Here is a 22,551-nt window from a genome sequence, read left to right as displayed (position 1 = left end):
AATTACAGTCTTACTCAGCACCTCAAAAATCTTGCGTGTCTTATGCATGAGTTCAGAAAGGAAGATCTGCAATCACTCATTTGCCTGCCTTCCTGGGTTTTAGGCTGCTTTGCTGTTCTCTTCATCACTACTGCTTTTCAATACAGTCAATCTCAATACTGTCATCATTACTCTAGTCCAATTATCTTCTTGCCCGCCTTCTTAGAGCCAATCAGTATCCACTTTGCGTTGTTTAAATCTACGCTCTCTGTCGTTCTCCCTTTCAGACTCATTCGTGTAACCCACCTCCTCCCCATCTCCACCTAGCAGACAATTCAGTGAGAGCTTCATCCAAGCCTCAGTCTTAATCTTCACCAGCACCTAGACTCCTGTTCTATATCCAATCACCACTGGGATTCTGTTCTGCCATGATGGGTCATCGGAGTCTAACTGCCAAATACATCAATTTCTCTATCAATAAATCATGTTCTTCCAGATGATTTCTCCTTATTTAAAAGAAATTGTATTCTTAGAATCTGTGTAGGAAATATCACACAAGGTCAATAATTTATTGGGACAAAATTTTATTTTTTGGTGATTTAAGAACACATCAGAGCAGCTTCAAATGTACCTCTAGGAGTGCTTCAATATTTCCTGTAATGAAGATGTTTTCTGGACAGTTTCACATTCTTGAGGGAAGATGGGGATGGGCAGAAGGAAGATTTCATATAAGTGTTTATAAGTTACAATGTTTAACCTGATTTTGTCTGGTGGAGGGGGTGGAAAGTGCTGCCACAAACACAAACACTGGTTTATCTGCATTGAAACTCAACAGAAAGACTTTTTTTTTTTATGTTTAAAGAGACAAAATACACACCAAACATTCAAATTAAAAGAAAAATCTTACATTTTTTTCTTAATTTAAAAAAAAAAAGCTTTATATACTGAATATCTTTTAATAGAAACCCTTAAATATAATTAGTCCTGTTACCCCAAACCAAATCTGAGTCTTTACCACAGACTCGTGTTATCTCTTTAAGTCCAGGGAGGTTTCATGAGGTAGACAGATGTGCTCTTTGGGGGGGAGGAACAGTCTTGCTTTGGCTCAGTTTGTCCTTTTTTCCCCAGGTTTGGTTGTGTGGTGTCTCCACTGGTCACAAATCAGTTCGTTTTATCACTTTTCAGGCTCAGCAGGGCCGCTTGGCTGCTTGCAGAGGAGCTCCGAACATTTCCTGAGAGGCATAGGTGATATACAGGAAGCCGTCACCATCTCTGTAGCGGGTATACACCTCCCCCATGTTGGAAGACATGCAAGACATGCTCTTCTCCGCCACCAGGAGAAACAGAGCCTGGGTGGAGTCCAGAGCGATTTTATTCCTGGAGGGGAGACAGTTGGAGAGGCAGACTGAGATTTTTAGGACAAAGAAAGACAGAATGTGAGGGAGGCAGAGGCATGGCGAAGAATGACAAATCTGACAACTTGCAGAAGAAGAAAAGGGCTTTAAAAATCAGAACAAAAGAACCTGCTGTGAGTCACAGATGACGTACCTGAGCAGGCAGAGGAACTGACCCAAGGTGAGCTCATAGGGAACCAGGAACTTTGTTTTGTCCAACAGGGGAAGGGTCCTTTCACGGATGTAACGTTCGACAATCACCTAAAAGCAAAAACACGTCTGCTTTAACAGGAAGTTCAACAACACGCATCTATTATGTCTTTAAAACATCTTAGTCTGAATCAACTTACAGGCAGCTTGTTGGGGAATTTAGACCGAATGCTGCACACTTCATTTTTTCTTGTTGCTAGAGAAAAAAAATAATAATAATTTGAAGACCATATTTTACACACATGCTTTAAAAACAGCATCCACTCAGTGAAATGTCAACCAAATTGTCCTACTGAGGCATTTCCTCTGCTTGAAGGGCACCGTTTCCACAGATTTCTCAAAAGGAGCCATTTGTGCTTGGTTTTGTTGAGTGTTTCGCAGAGGCCGATGGTGATGGAGGCTGTCTCGCCCGGGCTAACGTCAGAGTCCCCTCGGGTGGAAGTAAGCAAACCCCGACGAGCTGAGGTGACCACTCGTGTTTTATAGGGTGCGTGGGCTGGGAGGAGTCGAAATGGGACACCAGCAAACAAGGACACGCTCCTCGTCCCGGGGAGAAGTGTGTATGGATGCAGAGGTGTGTGTGTGTGTGTGTGTGTGTGTGTGTGTGTGTGTGTGTGTGTGTGTGTGTGTGTGTGTGTGTGTGTGTGTGTGTCCTCTTCAGAACAGATTCACACATACTGGCTATCTCTCTGAGTGTTCTCACGTCGGCTTGTGATTTCGGTTCTGCTGTCACGTACACAGAGGAGGACACTATGTGAAGAACACAGCGTAACGAAGGAGGCCCGCCTCCAAGAGAAGCAGAGGTTCCTAAACAAAGCTGCACAACCCAAACTGTCACACTCAAAAACTAGATGAGCCATACTTCTATCCTTTCACTTAGTGTCTGACGTAGGACACCATGGTCATCTTTAGAACATTTAACCCATGTTAAGCTAAACTTTTACCCTTGACTAACAATGGCCAGCACCAGTGATGACAGTGACTTGATCCTGTGTGCTTCTAATTACAGGAAGCACTGTGTAACTCATGTCTGCAGCATCTGCAAGCTCCAAATGTTATCTTATTACCTTTTTAAGTGCTGTGTGTGTTTCACACATATGGACACAGAGACATTCATTTAGATCCTCAGGCAGAAATCTGTAGTTGTTTCCACATCACATCTAAAGTCAAAGGGCGATTGTGCTTTGGCTGTCGAGCTTCATCAGTTGTTGACTGACCGGCCTGATGAAGTCTGATTTGCCTCATCAGCGTCTTCTTTTAAATCACTGCCAAAGACTTGTTTATATCATGTATATGATATCTGTTGGTATCCGTTTTTGTGTAGATTTTTGGCATACTCTGCTGATTCTTTTAACATTTAGATAGTTTTTGTCTTCATTTTAAGTTATTACAGCAGGTCACACTGTATCTTCTTCGTATTGTCATTTTTGAATGCTGTGTGGCCCATTTTAACTGATTTGTAAATTGTTTTTATAATTTTCTCTTAGTTTGTTCTTTTATTCTTTGTTTGCCAGAAGCACTTTGCAATTCTGCTTTACACATAAACTTTAATATTATTATTAGTGTTATTATTATCATTATATTAACTGGGGCTGTATTATTTTGATTTATTCAGTCTCTTTACACTTCTCTTTCTTTTGGAAGCTCTAAAATCTGCATGAAAGCTGCTTCCCTCCTGAATTTACTGGAGTTGTCAGTTTGTTATGGAGCTAAAACTAGTATTTTGCAACAAGAGTTCAGCAAGTATCATCACAGTGACAGCTATTTATGTTGGTTCCACAAAGACTGTAATTTAACTATATTTAGTTTTACAAAAATGTGAGTTCAGATTTTGTGGAAACCATTGTGAATAAACTGTCAGCTGAGTTATGAACAATGCATTTCTCTTTAAGGAGCTCATGCAGCAATGGACAGCTGCTCTACTCTGGATAAAGATTGCCCTCTGCTGGATGGAAGGTAGCCCAAAGGTCCCCTGCACTGCAGAGGAGACGCTCACCTATGCCTATCATGACATTTTCCCCAGTGGCTTCATTCTTAGTGGAGTGATAAAAACTCTTGTCAGTTTGTCCCCCCAAACTGACGACTTTATGCTTTTTAAATTTTTTATGAAGTACATTTAAAAGAATATAAATCCAACTAACAGAGTCAGAATTTAAAAAAATAAATAAATAAATGTAATGCTGAGAAACAGTCAAAATTCTCATTTCGAGAGATGATTTCTGACTTTACTCTCATTTATTATATCACTAGGCTATTCTCAATATTTTTAGAATAAAGTGAGAAAAGAAAATCATAATTCTGAGATTAAAGTTGAAATGTTGAGTTTAAATCTGGATTCTGAGAAGTCAGACTTCAGAGGAAAGTCAGATTTTAGAGAAAAAGTCAGAAATGAAAGAAAAAAATCCGATTGATGAGAATAAAGTCATAATTCTGACTGTTTCCTGTGAATTCTGATTTAATCTCAGATTTCTTTCAGATTTAAAAAAAAATTGATTCATGACACAACATTATTTTTTCTGAGGCTTTAACCTTCTTCTGTAGTAAGACAATTGAAACTTGTGGGTGGATCCAGTGTTGCTCCGTTCTGGCATCCTCTCCTCCCATGCCTGCCAACTCCAAGCTGCCCACATGTCACATACAGTAAACACAGCAGACTGGCCAGGGTAGCTCACTCTGAGAGCAAATAGTGCTCAGAGGTCACTGAATGTCACTCAGCACAAGGTAATTTAGGATTATGCTATTTGTCATCACAAAATAAATGAAGATTTTAAAAGATCCAAACTGTTTAGTTGCAAGAAAACCACAAAAGTGACAAACAAGTCAGTTCAGTTGTATCTGTTTAACACAAATTTGCAACAACAGTCACCTCAAGGAACTTCATATTGTAAAATAAAGACCCTAGAGTACAAAAAACAGGCAAGCAAACAAACAATAGGGAAAGACCCTTTTTGCAGAGTGCATACTTTTACTAGTAGATATCACGACGGTGTCAACGATGCTGAAACTAAAGCACTTTTGTGTTAGCTTTGCATTTTTTTCCCAAGAAAAGAAGAGGATAAAAACTTTGTTGTGATTTTTTCCCCATATAAGGTCAAACTTTGCCCCCAGAGAGGGGGCCTGATTCACCTTGACTGGTAACCATTGGTAACCCTCATTCACCACACGTAGGAACTTTATTTTTGTGAAGCTGCTTCAGCACAATTCCTGTGCTCAGTCTCTTCCTTATGTTAGCAGAAGGTCGTAAACTATAATGATTTATTACTATACATATAAGAAAGTATAAGCAGCTTTTAAAACTTGAAGCTATTTGACTATTAGCGTATCACATGTGACAACTAGGATATGTTCCACTCTCATCCCCGCCTTCCACCCACCCCAAATCCTGAATTAGACGGATAAGAATCCAGGGAGAAAGAAACTGGATGGATGGCAAACACAGCTGCTTTCATTTATTTACCCTGCAATTATTCTAAAGCATAATGTTTAGTGGAAATAGGTAGGTAAATGTCAGCAACACTCCAAATGACAGGAGGCGTAATCAGACAGAGCAAATGCAGGCTTCTGTGTGGGTGAGCAGCATCTCTCATGTGTGCTGTTTAGCTATAGAGTTACATGCGATAGAAGGGATAAATGCTTAAAGACTTCGCTTGGAATACAAAGATCGTCCTTTGATATGTGCATTCAATAAGACTATAGAGTATAGATTTCACTAATGCAGGCACTGGATTATAGTATTCAACTCTATGCAATGTATCAGTGAAGAAAATAGCCACATTAACATTATACACATTATATCTCAAAGAAAAGCACTCCTCAAAGTAATCAGATTACTGCTGCAATATCTTCTTATTAAATTAGTCACACATTCCCTCAATATCTAATATTGTTTGAAGTCACATGACAAGACAGCATTTTACACAAAAGGTGTTTATCTAGTGAGCTTCTGAAGTAGAACAAAGACTCTTAGTTTTAAATGTAATGGAGTTAAAATTCTACTTTTCTTACAGAAACGTCAACGCAGGCAAATAAAGCTGTTCATACTGGGTCACGTGGCTTCTTATCGCAGCTCTACTCCCCATCTTGCAGAGATGATAAAATCTTGCATAGCTGCAGCTTTTAAGATGAAATACGTGCAAGTTTCAAGTTATAGCCGATGGAAAAAAAACACTTGCAGCGCATTAAAAATTCAACTTTTCTACATAAAAAAAAAATCAGTTTAGGGGTCAAAACATGGGCTAAAAAGTGGAGCAGAGAAACGACCCTGCTGATTATGTGCACAGTGTGCTGCTCGGAGCGTGGGTGCTGGGGTGTTTTCTACTGCTATAGTTGGATGAACACTTGAGGAAACAGTGCATCTGTCCTCTGCGATCCTGCGCGCTGAAGTTGGACACTCTGGGAATTTTCTTGCGTCCGTTCGAAAAAACTTGGTCGTCCAATCCGTGTGCAGCTCCTGCACACTGGCTCCTCCTTCCCCTCTCCCTCTGCCTGCTCCCACATGTAACGCTATCGCTGCCTCTCTGTTGCATTGTCTCATTGGGGACGCAGCGCACGGAGTCCAGCGCTGCGGACAACTCCGGCGGACCTGCGAGCTTTAAAGTGACAGGGGAAGGAAAAATGGACAATGTCGAGCGGAAATGAAAACCTGGGATAGTATGAGTCATGGCTCGTTGAGGTGTCTTCAGTCTGCCGGTGGATTCATTAATTCCAGCCCTGTGTCAGTCAGTCAGCGGGGCTGCCTGAAGCCGCGAGGCTACACTGCACGTTAGAATGAGCCGCTATCCTTGATGTTGCGTTAAACCAAGCAGCTGCTATGTTGAAATCCCTCATTCGGACCTGTGTGGCTCTACCTGGTGCTGGACCCTAGTCCGTTCCTTCCCTTATCCCGGTGTGCGGTAACTGAGCGGTGGTCAGCGGTGCGCCCTGAGGAGGATGGCCGCCCGCCGCGGATGCGTGAACTCGCTCTGGTCGGGCACCGAGCGCGTCCGCATCGGAGAGCGCCTCAAAGCGACGCTGGCCGGAGTGATGGAGCTGGAGGTGCTCAGGTGCAAACACCTGGAGATGGTGGACGCCGCTCTGGAGGATCGACCGCCCGTTGCCGCCAACGCTGAGGATCCACGGGCGGCGGAGGAGGAGGAGGAGGGGAGAGAGACCTCGGAAAGCGGCGCAATGGATGCCGAGCATGGCTCTGCGACATCCCGCCGGCAACAGGTCAGTCAGTACGTCTGTCAGCTCACAGGTCGGATCCACAGACAGATGATTAAATATGAATGAAGGGCTGATGGTGATCTGCCAAAAAGCCAGTCCCTCTGCGACTCACTAGACAGATTTTATCGCTGCCTCGAGCGCACGGCTGTGCCGAGAGCTGAATACTCAATTGAATGTGATGGTGCCAGAGATCAAGCCAGGCATGCAGTGTGTACGTGTGTGTGTGTGACATGGAGCAAATGTCACTGAGGTCAGGAAACCGGGACCAGCTCTGGCTCTGTGCCCTGCCTCATGGTTAGAAAGAAACATGTGGCGCTCAAATCAGGTGCAGGTATTAATACACAAGCCAGCGCTGCATTTTTTGGCTCAGGACCATAAGCTCTCCAAAGGTCACTTTGGCTCTCCGTTTGCATTTACAATTACTCTGATCACATTCTAAATACCAGCCCCTCCACTTTTTGTCTAAAAAGTGCGCTGCCTATTTTTTTTTAAAAAGTGTGTATGTTCAGTGGAGTGTGACCAACCTGAAGAGGGTTAGGCTGTCTCTAAACACCCATTTAACCCCATTTCCCCAAACCTGCCCTGAAATGGATATGCAGGTCTTTTGTGTGGAGAATGTGGGTTGACATGTAGGCTGATACAGGAGGACAGGATGAGAACAGGTCTCATCCTGAGGCATGGGCCCCGGGGCCGTAGCTGGTCTGCTCCGTTATTGGTGATCTACATTTAAAGCTGAGGAGTCATCAAGATGTAAAATCGGCCAAAAATGAGATGATTAAGATGACTGTGGGTGCATCCATCAGTGTGTGTGTGTGTGTTTTTAACAAAACATAATAAATGTAAAATGGCAATGGGCAAGAGGGCACAGGAAGAGGATGACCAGTGTTATAAACAGAAATATAATGTTGAAAATATTAGACATGACCACTGTTTCAACTTGTTAAATTTGTCTTTTGATATTAAACAAATATTTTCTGGTTTTTGATTGTTGGTTAAAGGAGACATGCAACATGAACATCAGGCATTATATGCTAGAAAACATTGATGGATGGACATTGATTGCAATGACTGGCTTCAAGTTTAAACACCTTTTTTATGGTATTCACAGCCATCTAAAAAATAAATAAATAAAACAAACATTTTTCCAGCAACTTTAATACCAAAAATAAGCAAAAGTAATCTGAAACTTCACTGCATTGCACATGAAGTGGTGTGTTACTTTGTACAATGTGGATTATACCTGGAACATTTCCAGACTTGACAAACAGGTGATGGGTTCAGGCTGGAATTTGAGCAAATGCCAAATTTACGTTACATTTTAATGAAAATGATAAATAGTTTCAGAGCCAGGCAGCACCACAACCCACAAGTCTGAAGCATCACAGTAACCTCCACTGCACAGATGCCCAGTTTCACAAAAACAGATTCTTTACAGAAGGGATTTTGTTGTAGATACTATGTGCAGACCTGTTTTCCTCAGAACTAAAGGTTGCTGCTTTACAAACAAACTGCCCAGCAGTGCTTGCTACTTTTCACCAAATACAGTGGGGCAAAAAAGTATTTAGTCAGCCACCGATTGTGCAAGTTCCCCCACTTAAAATGATGACAGAGGTCAGTAATTTGCACCAGAGGTACACTTCAACTGTGAGAGACAGAATGTGAAAAAAAAATCCATGAATCCACATGGTAGGATTTGTAAAGAATTTATTCGTAAATTAGGGTGGAAAATAAGTATTTGGTCACCTCAAACAAGGAAAATCTCTGGCTCTCACAGACCTGTAACGTCTTCTGTAAGAAGCTTTTCTGTCCCCCACTCGTTACCTGTATGAATGGCACCTGTTTGAACTCATCATCTGTATAAAAGACACCTGTCCACAGCCTCAAACAGTCAGACTCCAAACTCCGCCATGGCCAAGACCAAAGAGCTTTCGAAGGACACCAGGAAAAGTATTGTAGACCTGCACCAGACTGGGAAGAGTGAATCTACAATAGGCAAGCAGCTTGGTGTGAAAAAATCAACTGTGGGAGCAATCATCAGAAAATGGAAGACATACAAGACCACTGATAATCTCCCTCGATCTGGGGCTCCACGCAAGATCTCATCCCGTGGGGTCAAAATGATCATGAGAACGGTGAGCAAAGATCCCAGAACCACACGGGGGGACCTGGTGAATGACCTGCAGAGAGCTGGGACCAAAGTAACAAAGGTCACCATCAGTAACACACTACAACGGCAGGGAATCAAATCCCGCAGTGCCAGACGTGTTCCGCTGCTGAAGCCAGTGCATGTCCAGGCCCGTCTGAAGTTTGCCAGAGAGCACATGGATGATACAGCAGAGGATTGGGAGAATGTCATGTGGTCAGATGAAACCAAAGTAGAACTTTTTGGTATAAACTCAACTCGTCGTGTTTGGAGGAAGAAGAATACTGAGTTGCATCCCAAGAACACCATGCCTACTATGAAGCATGGGGGTGGAAACATCATGCTATGGGGCTGTTTTTCTGCCAAGGGGACAGGACGACTGATCCGTGTTAAGGACAGAATGAATGGGGCCATGTATCGTGAGATTTTGAGCCAGAACCTCCTTCCATCAGTGAGAACTTTGAAGATGAAACGAGGCTGGGTCTTCCAACATGACAATGATCCAAAACACACCGCCCGGGCAACAAAGGAGTGGCTCCGTAAGAAGCATTTGAAAGTCCTGGAGTGGCCTAGCCAGTCTCCAGACCTCAACCCCATAGAAAATCTGTGGCGGGAGTTGAAAGTCCGTGTTGCTCGGCGACAGCCCCAAAACATCACTGCTCTCGAGAAGATCTGCATGGAGGAATGGGCCAAAATACCAGCTACTGTGTGTGCAAACCTGGTAAAGACCTATAGTAAACGTTTGACCTCTGTTATTGCCAACAAAGGTTATGTTACAAAGTATTGAGTTGTATTTTTGTTATTGACCAAATACTTATTTTCCACCCTGATTTACGAATAAATTCTTTACAAATCCTACCATGTGGATTCATGGATTTTTTTTTCACATTCTGTCTCTCACAGTTGAAGTGTACCTCTGGTGCAAATTACTGACCTCTGTCATCATTTTAAGTGGGGGAACTTGCACAATCGGTGGCTGACTAAATACTTTTTTGCTCCACTGTATGTTATCTCCGGATTGTTTCCATGGTCTGCTGTGATATGAAACAATGCCGTCGACAGCTACAGGAATAACACTCGTTCTGAGAAAGTAACAAATGCTTCATCATGGTGGCTTTACACAACCTGTTATTACACTGTGAATATGTGTTCCTGATACCAGTGAGCGGTATTAGTCAGCAGCCTGCAGCATATTAATACATGTTCTGTTTAAGCCAGGCTACAGCTGAGGTCACATCTGCAGAATATTGTATTTATTTATTTTTGACAGAGTGAAATGAAATTGTATCCCCACAAATAGTCTGCAGAGGAGAAGCGGAAAACACTTGAAATAAAAAGTGATGGGAGAGAGCTTTTTTGCAGTCCCATCTGAGAGAGGGCATCCGCATGGAAGCGCTTCTCATAACGTGCCGCCTTCCTCACCACCCACCCACCAACATCTCATCTGTAGTTCCTCCCGTGGTGCTGAGAAATCCTGTGGAGAGGCCGAGCAGCATTGCTCATTCTCACCTCTGAAGGGAGCTGCCGATGTAGCAGAGCAAGCAGGCTGGCACGCTGCCCTTTGCCCTGGCTGGCCTTCACCAACACACACACACACACACACACACACACACACACACACACACACACACACACAGTTGTGTTTTCATATCCTTATGGGGACATCTAATTGACATAATGCTTTCCCAGCCATAACCATAACCACAAGCATAACCTAAATGTAACCCTGACACTAAAACCACATTTTGAGCCTCAAAAATGCCTACAAACTCGTGGGGACATGCATTTTGTCCCCATAAGGGTTCTTGGTCCCCACAAGTGTAGTAACGTTCCAATTTTTGGTCAAAACAAAGATATGTAAACATGGTACGCACACACAAAACAACATTTGCATAAAAGGGAAACAAATTTCTGTCTTGTTGCGACATGTAGCTGCAGATGGAGAGGGAACGAGGAAGGGAAAGTTGACGGTTACCTACTGCTTTGTTTACTAGAATCAACATACAGTTTTATATGTAAACCCATTATATTCATTTTCCCTGTATACACTACTCATTACTTTGGAAATCATTGGTTGTTCAGCCTTTTTTGTAAGCCAAGGATTTGGTGACTCATAGCATAATGTGCTCTACCGCAACACTAGATTTTTTTTCTTTCTTTCTTTCTTTTTTAATAAACTCTTGAAATATGATTCACATTTTTTCTCTCTAGCAGCAGAAAGAGGAGGATAGAAGCCACAACTGCGCACATCAGGGTTATGGCTGACTGTTACGGCCGTGGTGTCATCCGTGCTGAAAAATGCAGTTTAAAATGAGGGAGTATTTTAAAGAATGTCGGCTTTTGAACAAATGTTTTAAAAAAAACAGAGCAGTGGTTCTGTAGAATGGACAGAAAACACATTTAATTTGCATTAATACTATGAATAATTCAGATCTGCGCAATCTGTTGTATGGAGAGAACAAGCTTTGAGTTACTGAAACGACATCTAATCTGGAAACTAGAAGAAACATAACTTTTTGCTTTCGAAATGAGCATCAAGGCCACGATGGCGGATTCCGGCTCATTGCCGTTCAGAGTTTAAAAATAAAAATCTCCTCGCTGAACATAACACATCGAGAACAGGAGTGGGAGAAGGAGGGAATATGCTGCAGAGCTTTAATTAATTCACACGCACAGCAGAACTGCAACGATTAATTAATAGACAGGAAATTAATCAGCAGCTACTGTAATAAGGAAATCTTTTAGGACTGATTAAAGCTTGTCAAATGTGGAAATCAGCTGTCGTTTCTTGCAGAAAGCTGAATATCTTTGAGCTTCATGATTAAGCGCAAACAGCCGGTGATACTCATATAACGCTTTTCTACTCACATTAAACACACAGAGTGCTTTCTTACTACAAGCTAGAGACGAGCAGGTTGATCCAAATATCAGTAGTATCGATACCAATGATACCGGTATCATATCGATACTAGCGCGACAGAATCGATACTTTGTTTCTATCCTCTAAATTACTTTAAGTTAATAATTTAGCCTGCCTTTATAAGTTTAAACTATAGGTATGGGTACTGATATCAGTCATACTGGACCTGTCTTTACTTGGCAGTATTGAACAGCACTGCTACAAGCCTCAGTCACATATTCACGTTTCTTTAAATCAGGGGTCTCGAACTCCAGTCCTCGAGGGCTGGTGTCCTGAAACTTTTCCATGTGTCCCTGTTGCAACACACCTGAATACCATTAGTAGGTCAATAGCAAGACCCTGTAGAACGTGACTGCATGCTGAAGTGACAATTCAGCCATTTGATTCATGTTACAGCAGCTCATGAGTGAATGAACATGGTGCAATAAAAGTACTGTTAGAAGTAAAACACTTACATTTACTTACATTTACTTGAGTAGGGTTAGAGGTTGCCACTTCAGCATGCAGTCCAGTTCTATACTCTTGCTAATGACCTACTAATTGTATTCAGGTGTGTTGCAACAGGGACACATGGAAAAGTTTCAGGACACCGGCCCTCCAGGACTGGAGTTCGAGACCCCTGCTTTAAATGATAAGCACTTTTAACCTAACGTTTACACACTCACACTCCGATGGACACATCAGGGGTTAGTCAGCGTTCAGTATCTTGCCCAGTAATGCTCATGTTGGATTGAACCACCGACCTCCTTATTAGTAGACGACCTGCTCAATCATGAGTCGATAAATCGATAACTGATGGGAATAATATTCAGATAAGGTCCTAATGAGAAGTGTTTACATTGCCGTGTGCGCGCTCATTGAAGGAAGGCTGTCTTGAAATTAGGTTTGGGAAGCATCATCTTACATGGTGAGTCATTAGCCCCCCTCACTTGTGGAGTGACAGCTTTCATCTCCCCCCTTTTTGTGCCTCGGGGTATCTCCAAGTAAAACAACAAAAGTGTGTAACATTGATAATTTTTTCAGGATGATCCTGAAAGCTGAGTGAAGATGAAGATTCACAGTGTGGGCTGTCTTTACATTTCAATACCATATTAATAATGTATGAAACAATAAATAGACCACCATGCGAGTTCTTCACACCGATCGCTCGCGCCGTCCCACACTATTTGACCAAATTATTCTGTCTCGACAAGCCAACCGCTGCAATTCGTTCTCGCTGATGACATAATGCACCTATTAAGAAGAAGTGTATGGCTTGTGCAGTCGCTGCAGCATTATTATCCCATCGACCCATACATTTTCTATGTGCACCCCTCCCTCACATGCAGGACTATCATATTACAGAGCTCTGAGCGAACCATCACCCGTCTCTCCAATGATTTGATCATGTGCTAGTCACTGTGTAACAATATATCCCGTAGCGTGCAAGGCCTTGTGTTGCTGGCACGGATTTGTTGCAGATATTTACCCTTTCAGGAGACTTTTAAAAAACGCGTTTCACATCGTTGCACAGGCAGAATAAGTTAATGGTCTTTTAAAAATGTCGAATTTTTCAGATCATACATGTGAGAGGAAGTCGCGTCACTATTGGACTGCATGTTTGTATGTGTGTGTGTTCAGGCTGAGGATTGAGTTAAATATTTCGCCAGGCCTGTTGTGCTGTTGTGGGTCTGTGTGGGAGGAGAAGCGAACGCGAGTTAGAGAGCGAGCAGCTGTAGCTATGGTGAGTAGAGGGTGGCTGGCTCGAAGGATATTATAGCAGAAGGAGGAGGGTTATTTGTTAAGGGGCCTGTGGGGGAGGTGGGGGTCCTTCAAGATGCCCCTCTCTCTCGCCCGGCAACCGCCCACCCCCCCCCTTCACCTCACCTCACTCTCCCTTCACCGCCTTCACTCACTCAGTGACTCACTCCGCTATTTCTCTGTCTCTTTTTTTGTCCCTCGCACTTAGTTTTGGTCACCCACTCAGCCACGACTCGCTGTAGATTCACAGGGAAACAAAAAAAATAAAAAATAGTGAGGAGGGGGACAGGATCTCACTGACCTGAGAGGGAGAGATAAGCCGAAGACTGGTCAAAGTCTGAAACTCTCACACAGTTTCCTTCCTTCTCTCTTTCCTCCACAGTCCATCCCCCTTTTTACCTTCTGCCGCTCTGGCAGCTCTTTGTTACGTCATCTGTCTTCTCCCATTATCCTCTGAATCCCCCTCCTCTCCTGTCACCCCAGTGAGTCACTACCTGTATTGTTTCCTCAGTAACCACAGGATTGATCAGCAGCACCACTCACAGTGTTTCTGTTGTTTGGGCCTGATCACACTAATGCAGGGGCTTTTGGCTGCAGTCCTAAAGGGATGGGTTGGGGATTTGGAAGAGGGTGAAGGGGGGGTTACTCTTCTGCCCTCTTACTAATCTGGAAAATGGAGGCACTTTGCTAACTTGATGGGCTGATTGTTATTCTTGTTCTTGTTGTGCACAAGGCCTCATTTCTGACTGTTCCAGTAAGTGTGGTGTGACGTTGCTGGAGCATGTGGCTGGTAAATGATATTGTGAATGCACAGCCCTTTCACGCGGGTCTGGACCAAAACATGCAGAGGGTTAAGCTGTGTTTTTAAAGCAGTATCCTTATTGTCACTGGTGGAAAGTATACTTGAATGCTTAATAACATCTAGAATACTTTCTTCTTCTAACTTACTAGGTTTCCAAGGAATATATTGTAGTTTTTTTGTAACAACACTGTTTTTATCCAACCTTTTTCAGGGTTTTCTTTTTTTTCATATTCAGAAAGTTTTGACCTCTGCATGCTTTTTATTCTCCCCCACGCATCTATCAACTAGGTAAACTTGAGTATTAATCTAATTAAATTATTCTTTATGAAGCTTTATGGTAAATGAGCTGGCTCCTATATAGTGCTTTTCTACTCTACCCCTTTCCCCGAAGGTGCTCTATTGGATTGAGATCTGGTAAGTGTGGAGGACGTTTGAGTGAATTTATGGGTGATGGTGCACTGTCTCATAAAGGCATGAACATGGTCAGGTAGGCTGCGGTGTTAAAATGATGCACAAAAAGTGCCAAGAAGATATCCTCCACACCATCACACCACCACTAGAAGCCTAAACGATACAAGGCAGGGTGAATCCGTGCTCTCACTCATTGTGCGAAATTTGGACCCTACTATCCAAACAGAGCAGAGGCAGAAATCTTTTGACCAGACAGTGTTTTTCCAATCGATTGCTGTTCTATTTCGTGAATTGGTCCAACTTAGAGCCACAGTTTCCCGTTCTCGGCTGACAGCAGTAGCGCCCAGTGTGGTCTTCTGCTGCAGCTGCAGAACACACTGGATGTGTTTTGTGTTCGGAGATGCTCTTCCGCATACTTTGGTTGTAAGGAGTGGATATTTGAGTTACCGTTACCTTCTTGTCAGCTTGAAGCAGTCTGACCATTCTCCTCTGATCTTTTACATCATCGCAGCATTTTCTCCCAGGGAACTACTGTTCGCTGCATATTTTCTCTTTTTCAAACTCTTCTCTCTAAACCCTGGAGACGAAAGTGCTGGATAATCCCAGTAGGTCAGCAGTTTCTGAAATAATGAGACCAGCCTGTATGGAATCAAAAACCGTGCCACGTTCAGAGTTCCCTAAATCACCTTTCTTCCATTATTCTGATGCTCAGTTTGAGGTTCAACAGGTTGTATTAACCACGTCTGCATGTCTAAATGCACTGAGCTGCTGCCATGCAGTTGGCTGATTAGATATTTGTGTTAACAAGTAGCTGAATGGATGCACCTAATGCAGTTTCCATGGCTAAATATTAGCCAAATATATACCCATGAGAGCTGATCTTTAATCTCTAGTTTTCCTTCCACTGTTTCTTATTGATGGTTGGTGGTTCAATACCTGAGTCCTCCAGTTGGATGCTGGAATATGCTTGGGAAGAACTTTAACTTGCCTCCCAAAGCATCCATTTCTGTATGAATGTGTGTGTGAGTGTGAAGTGTAGCTTGTTGTGTTTTGGGAAGCCAATAACAGTAAAGATAAGATAAGATAAGATAACCTTTATTAGTCCCACACGTGGGAAATTTGTAAAGCAATTTATTTAGATAGCAGTCCATCCATTTACTTCATGTTTGCTGCATTCATATCTTAAGTGACAGTAAATCAATATACCCAACTTCTGGTAAAATCGTGTTGTTATTCGATCACTCTTGTCAGATTTGCACACTCCTGCTGTATGCTATGCATTTTCAGTATCTAACCTGCAACTGAAGAACAAATGCATAAAAAGTAACGTTATTTTATGCTTGCTAAGTTTTAGGCCTGCAAAGAGCAGTTTAGTAAAAAAATCTCAACAGCCAGTATGTTTAATATGAGTCATGTTTTTTTCCAGTTGTCCACTGACAAACATTTTGATGACGATCATGTGTCATTTTGATTTTTTATTGTGGTTTTAACCCTTACTTCCATTTTATCTGTGTGAATGAATCATCCATCGTCACCTACTGTTCTTCTTTTCTTTTTAGGATCCTTCTCCCTCTGACACCGCCTGTCAGAGCAGCCCAGAGGAATGCGGGGGTAATTCAGGGGACGGGACAGCTCACCTCTCATCGGGCAGAGGGAGTAGCTCACGTTGGTCCACTCTTTCCTGGGATGCCCCCTCTGACTTGCTTTCTCCTCCAACCCCGGATCTTAATGGTATGATCCCCCTGGACAGCGACTCCAGACCTAGTTCAGGTAATTACACACCTGAACACCTCTTTCGGGCGGTTTAAATGTCAGACGACTGAGACAACGGCGTTGAGCTGTCCAATGATCCAACAGTTTCTCACCTCCTGATAGAACTACAGCTCACCTTGAGAGAATTTCCATGAAACATTAACCACGTCTCTTTTTTACTTTTGTTTGCTTGCACTCTGTGTGACTCGGCACTGACTCACTCAGTTTGTCTCTTGCTGTCAACATTTTTTAGCCTCTCCTCAAACTCTTATCCGTTCTCTGCTTCCTCTGAAAGCTTTTCTTGGCCAGGTATAGACTCTCACCCACTTTTCAATCCACTATTATTTATGCTCTGGAAAATCTATCAAACCTAAAGACATGATAATATATAGAGAGATTTTCTTTTAAAATCAAAATGATTTTTATTTGTCCATTCTTTAGTCAGTAAAAATGTAATTTCAGGATAAGTCTAAGTGTTCATGGCTCACACTGCATGTCTAACAGTGGTTTCTGCACTGTGACGCTTTTCTTTTGGAATTTTTACGAGGTTTGAGTTTCTATAGGTGATGGTAGCTTGTTTTTACTGACTCACCTATTTATCCGAATGCAGAAGGGATTGTGAATCTTGTGGAAGCACTGATGTCTCTGCTCTGACTCATAAACCGTGGCCTGAGCTTCATCTAAGTCACAGTAAGAGACAAAGAGTATTTGACTGCTAACAGTGCAGGCTGACAAAAGCAATCGAACCTTTGAATCAGCTGTTCCAGTTAAGGTGATGAGATTGGAAATGTGGACTGTAGGGGTGATTCTCTTTTTAAAGAAGGCCATAAATATCAAAGTCTGCTCATCTTAAGAAAGATTGATCGCTGGGAAGCATACTGCAATCATATACCTCCATGGGGCTTTAGCAGAAATGTTTTAGAAACGCAGGGAGCTTTAAAAGATTGCAAAAGGTGTTCTGAAGATCTGGGTGTTCATTAATCTATAACACGACTACCTAAAAATGGATACAATTCAAGGCCGCTGCTACTTTTCAAAGGAGTGGGCGTCCTGTAAACGTCACAGTAAGAGCACAACGTACAAGCCTGAACGAGGTGAAAAAGAATCCAAGAGTAACAGAAGAGCAAAAGAGAGGCAGTATGCAGAAATCACTACAGGTTAATGAGTGTTCATGGAAGTAGTGGGAATCATGAGGGAAACCACCACTATGCAAAAGCCGCTATTGTTTGCCACGGCGTTTTTTGAGGCTATGCTCTGTGGACAGATGGGGCAAAATCTGGTTGTTTGGAGGAAAAATGTTACCACACACCATGATTATAACTTCATCCTAAATGTAAAGCAGGATGGAGGAGTTTCACAGCTTTGAGACACACATTCAGTGAAGGAACATTGAATTAAAGTGATTTCTTGAGCAGTTACAGCCCAGGAAAATATCTAATAGAGTTCATTAAGAGGTGGATTTAGTTAATAAATCTACAGGTTTGTTTACTTTTCCTGTCAGTCACTGTCAGATACCTCTGTGTGTTTAATAAAAGGAAGATAACTACAGTTTGTGTGTTATCGGTTTAGTCGAGTTATTTTCTCTATATGGAGTCTATCCGAGAGGTGCAATACACCCTGGACAGGTCACCAGTTCACTATGGGGTTAACTCAGAGAGACAGACATACGTGCTCACATTCACACCTAAGGCCAGTTTAGAATTGATAATTAACCTGAATGTACATCCTTGCATGGTGGAAGGAAGCTGAACCTAGAAGGAGGAGAGGAGAACATTCAAAATCCACAAAGAAATGCCTCTTTTACAAATGTCCGTGTCTTTTTTTCAAGGTTTCTATTCAGTGAGCGGCAGCTCCCTGTCAGACTCTTGCTACTCTGTGTCCAGCGACGCAGCCCATGGAGGACCGGTGGCCCCTGCCAGGCCCCTGAAGCTGTGGGAGCAGGTTCCTGCGTGTGCTGACAACACTGACCTCCTGTGGCCAGAAGTTGCAGTGCAGCTGCAGCAACCTGTACTCCAGGACAGCCAGGAGGACGCTGAACCAACAGAAGAGACGCCCGTTTCTGGTGAGTTGGTGCAAACAATAGATCCCTATCTTGTAAATCAGTCCATGTAGATATGAGGTTTCAACTGTAAGTGAAAATACCTCGAAATGTCCACTGAAGTCTAAAGGTTTTTTTTCTCTCTGTCTCTTACAGTCCCAAATGACCTTGAAGCAACTGGTCTGACCTTTCTGTCTGAACTTTGTTCAGGACTTGGCGATTCCCTGATTTCTTTCATCCTCCCGCTCCTCAACCCTTCATCCTCCTCCTCCACCTCCTGCTCCCAAAATTCAAAACTCCAGCTTGACTCCCGCTACTGCACAGACCTGATGTCCCGTCGGACCAAAGAGGTTTACTCATACCCAAGCCCACTGCATGCTGTTGCCCTCCAAAGCCCCCTCTTCACCACCCAGAATCAAGAACAGTCAGCCTCTGTGAGCCCTGAGGGACCCCAGCATGATGAACCCACAGAGTCAAATGCTGACACAGCTCTGCCTCTCCAGCCTCAGCAACCTCCCACTCCACCCTCCTTCACCCAGTTGGAGCAGTACATCTCTCGTCTGGCTCGCCAGTACCACAGTCGGGCAAAGTCCACCTCTGATCTCACCTCACCTGCCACCCCTGGGCCAGTAACACACAGAGGCCTTTGCACCCCTGGCAAAACTCACGGATCCACCCAGTCTCTTTCTGCCTTCGAGAGCCGCAGCACACCCTCCACCCAGCCAGGCGTCAACATCACACCCTCTAAGTCACTGCTAGGGAACTCAGCCAGAGTCAGCCTTAGCACCACCGGAAAAAAGGGCACCAGGAATTCAATCAACCTGGGAAATCTTCCTTCAGCCACCGGAGAAGACTTAAACATAAATCTGCATCTAAACCTCAACTTGAACCTGACTCCCGGTTTAAATTCTGGTCATGGGCTAGTGGACAATCCCAGAAACGGAGCTCTGAGGAGAGACTTTGCGGCCAATTCCACCGCTTCTGCCTCATCACATTCTTCTGCTACACCCACCCCAGCAATGAGACCTCGTCCTCGCATTTCAACTTGTCCAAGCAGCCTGAGCCACCGCAGCTCCCTTGAGGTCCCACTGGGGTCTGGAGCCAGCTCTGGGTTTGGCTCATCAGCTTTCTGTCGCTCATTAGACTGGAGCAGTGGTGCTCCACCTGAGGCTGGACAGCCAGTGTTTGGCACAAATGCAGGATCAGCTCCCGGATCTCAGCGCAGCAGCTTGATCCAGGAGTCCAACTCCAGTCCAAAGTTAAGTGAAGACTCGCCCATGGTGGAGGAGATCTCCCGCCTCTCTGGCCTGTCTCGAGCTGTTGTAGTTGGACTCATGGAACAAGGCGTGGAGCTAGATATTGACTGCTTCCCAACAGATACTGCAGGTGAGATGAGAAGCCACACTAAAACTCACCTGACAGCTCAAACAGATCAGTCACATGACTATACTAGACTGACAGACTTGAATCCCCAGAGACCAATACAGCTGTCTCTCAGTGTCACTCATTCTCCACAGTCTCAGTCCAGCCTCACCCCTCCTCTCTCACACTCCAGCAGCCCCATACACCCCTACCAATCCATGCACATTCCCTCCTCCCACTACTCCTCACACTCCCACTACCAACAGACACCTGACCTTCCTTCCTCCACAGCCTCCTCACCTGCCTCCCGTCCTACCCCAAGAGGTCGCTCACCTCCACGCCCTCTCCAACCATCCCCCCTGGGTGCGACTCCCCTCTCTGTTTTCAGACGAGATGCACCATTCCAGTGCTCCCTGCCCCGCACCAATACCAGGACCTCTCCTTTTGAGCATGGCGGGATCCAACCAAGAGGAGGATCACTTCGGCAGAGCAGTGGAGGAGGCGAGGGCAACAGCAGGCAGAAGAGGGCGGAGGGTGATGGGCTCTACAGAGGGAAACATGCCTCCCATAAGCTGATCAGGGCAGCAACAGTTAGCAGTTATGCAAAGAGAGAGGACTACAGCTCAGTTTGGCGTGAGGAGGAGGAGAAGTTGCGAGCAGCCGCTCACACATCCAACAAGTCCTCCAGCAAACTCTGGAAGGGCTTTGACGGACGCCTCTGGAGCAAAGAGTCTGAAAGTGAAAGAGAGGAGATAGACAGGGCAGAGTATGGCTATGGCTGGAGAACGAACAGCGTGGGAAGCTGGAGAAGAGAGCACAGAAGGGTTAAAGCTTCTAGCAGCGGTGACAAAAGGCCTAAAGTAGACAACTCTCCTGTCTTCTCAAAGAAGAGAGGTAAAGATGATGGGGAGAGACGCAGCTCAAGCCTCAAGCTTTCCAGGCGGGCTCTGTTCAGGAGTGAATCCCAGGGCTTGCTGGTACCTCGGAACCACAGCGAAGAGCCCACAAAGCGGCCACACTGGGTCTCCTCCTTGGACGTGGGGCATGGTGGCATGGGAATCAGAAAAGACGAAGGGGTCAGACTACTGAGAGCGAAGGAGGAGGACAAACGGCTGTCTTCCACCGCCAGCCTCTTTAACCTCTCTCGTTCTCAGAGCCTAGAAGGCAGCTGCCATTCACTCTCTCCTCTCTCCTCCCCTTCATTTTCTCCTTCTCCACCTCCACGGCTGCCCCTTCAGCGCTCCCGATCACTGAGGGATTTGGGAAGGAAAGTGTTTGGTTCAATGAGGTCGCTTAGTCTCAAACAGAAATCATCCAGGAAGTGACTGCTGTACAAAAAAGTGAACTTCATCGTTTGCGTTGTACATTCAAAAATACCAGTGACGATTAGTAATATTTGATGTTTAAAATAAAGTGCCAATATTTGGATTTTTATGACTGATCTGATACACTGGCTATGAGATATCCACTGGTCCTTTCACTCATCTCCAGTGTGTTGAAGTTCCTCTCAGGCACATCAGGTCTGTGAAGTTTTAGTCTTGGGTCACTTCATTCATTCTAGTAATGTTTCTTTTGTAAAACTAGGCATATACGTTTTTAGAACCTTCTCAAAAAGTATAAAATAAATGCGAACCTTCCCCAAACACGATATTTAGTATATATGGAGCACTTTAAAGCTCAGAAGTTTTTGTATTAGAAAACCATGTAATGTAAATTGTGCACACCGCAGCAGCAAGAAAGAGGTGTAAGATGCAACATGGCCCACAGAGAATTGTAATACTGCTTGTCCATTGATGTGGTACCGGTCTGCAGCTAGTTCTGCTTTGGTACCTTTTGAGTAGCAGTCTACAGGTTTATGCATTTGAAGTAACTTCCACAGGAAAGAGACCATGACTGACCTAACTTATGTGAATTTCTCTGATAGCCACTAAATAATTTCAACTTTGACTCCAACAACTTTATGCTACTGTGCACTGCTAGCTATTGGTACCAGGAATACTCTATGTGTGGCAGTCCTTCTAAATTAGGCACCACATCAGTGGAAAGGAGGCATCATTGAAGGGAACATGAGTGACCTGTTATTTAGGGGTGAATGATTCTTTTTAGGCTCTGTAAAGGGCTGCAACCCTTATAAACCTTAATTTTTATCAGTGCGAATGCCATCCTGAAGAGGAACACTTCTGGGATCCTATTGTGACAGGAGAGTAGCCATTTGAAAATACTGTAGTAATAACAACTGTAAGAAGCTTCAGTGCATAATCATGCGTATGAATGTGTACGTGCACAATCCCCTTCTGCATGCTGCTCTGTGACTTGTTCAGTGATTATAGCTATTGTGAGAGTGTGATATTCCTCTTTGATCATGGGCAGTATTGCCACTGAAGTACAATCACATTGGCCAGATTATGACCAAAATTAAGCAAATACTCTTTAACTTGATATTTTGCTCAGGATTTTGAAATGAACATTGAATTAAAGTATTGATGAGTTATCCAAGATACATATGTGTCCTCTTATGGCTTATGACTAATAAAGGAAACTTATAACTGAACGTGTGCTCTTCCTACTGTAAGTGCATTAAAGATACGTGTCAGC

At 43.8% G+C, this 22,551-nt stretch overlaps 2 protein-coding genes across 2 annotated transcripts; one reads left to right on the top strand and one right to left on the bottom strand.

The window, feature by feature from the left end:
* Positions 1 to 582: 582 nt before the first annotated feature.
* map1lc3cl (microtubule-associated protein 1 light chain 3 gamma, like) lies at positions 583 to 2,042 on the bottom strand. The gene is made up of 4 exons (XM_082553735.1): positions 1,877 to 2,042; positions 1,724 to 1,779; positions 1,528 to 1,634; positions 583 to 1,356 (listed from the first exon to the last, which is right to left on the bottom strand). Exons 1-4 carry the CDS (start codon positions 1,932 to 1,934, stop codon positions 1,167 to 1,169), a joined length of 411 nt encoding a protein of 136 aa, XP_082409861.1. The 5' UTR covers positions 1,935 to 2,042; the 3' UTR covers positions 583 to 1,166.
* Positions 2,043 to 5,451: 3,409 nt separating this feature from the next.
* LOC309718468 (uncharacterized protein) lies at positions 5,452 to 22,507 on the top strand. The gene is made up of 4 exons (XM_082553724.1): positions 5,452 to 6,791; positions 16,364 to 16,574; positions 18,385 to 18,618; positions 18,751 to 22,507. Exons 1-4 carry the CDS (start codon positions 6,513 to 6,515, stop codon positions 21,279 to 21,281), a joined length of 3,255 nt encoding a protein of 1,084 aa, XP_082409850.1. The 5' UTR covers positions 5,452 to 6,512; the 3' UTR covers positions 21,282 to 22,507.
* Positions 22,508 to 22,551: the final 44 nt, after the last annotated feature.

Source organism: Aulonocara stuartgranti, assembly GCF_965226115.1.
Source record: "Aulonocara stuartgranti genome assembly, chromosome: 2".
In the NCBI taxonomy this organism is placed as follows: Eukaryota; Metazoa; Chordata; class Actinopteri; order Cichliformes; family Cichlidae; genus Aulonocara; species Aulonocara stuartgranti.
This window is presented reverse-complemented; position numbering and strand designations above follow the sequence as displayed.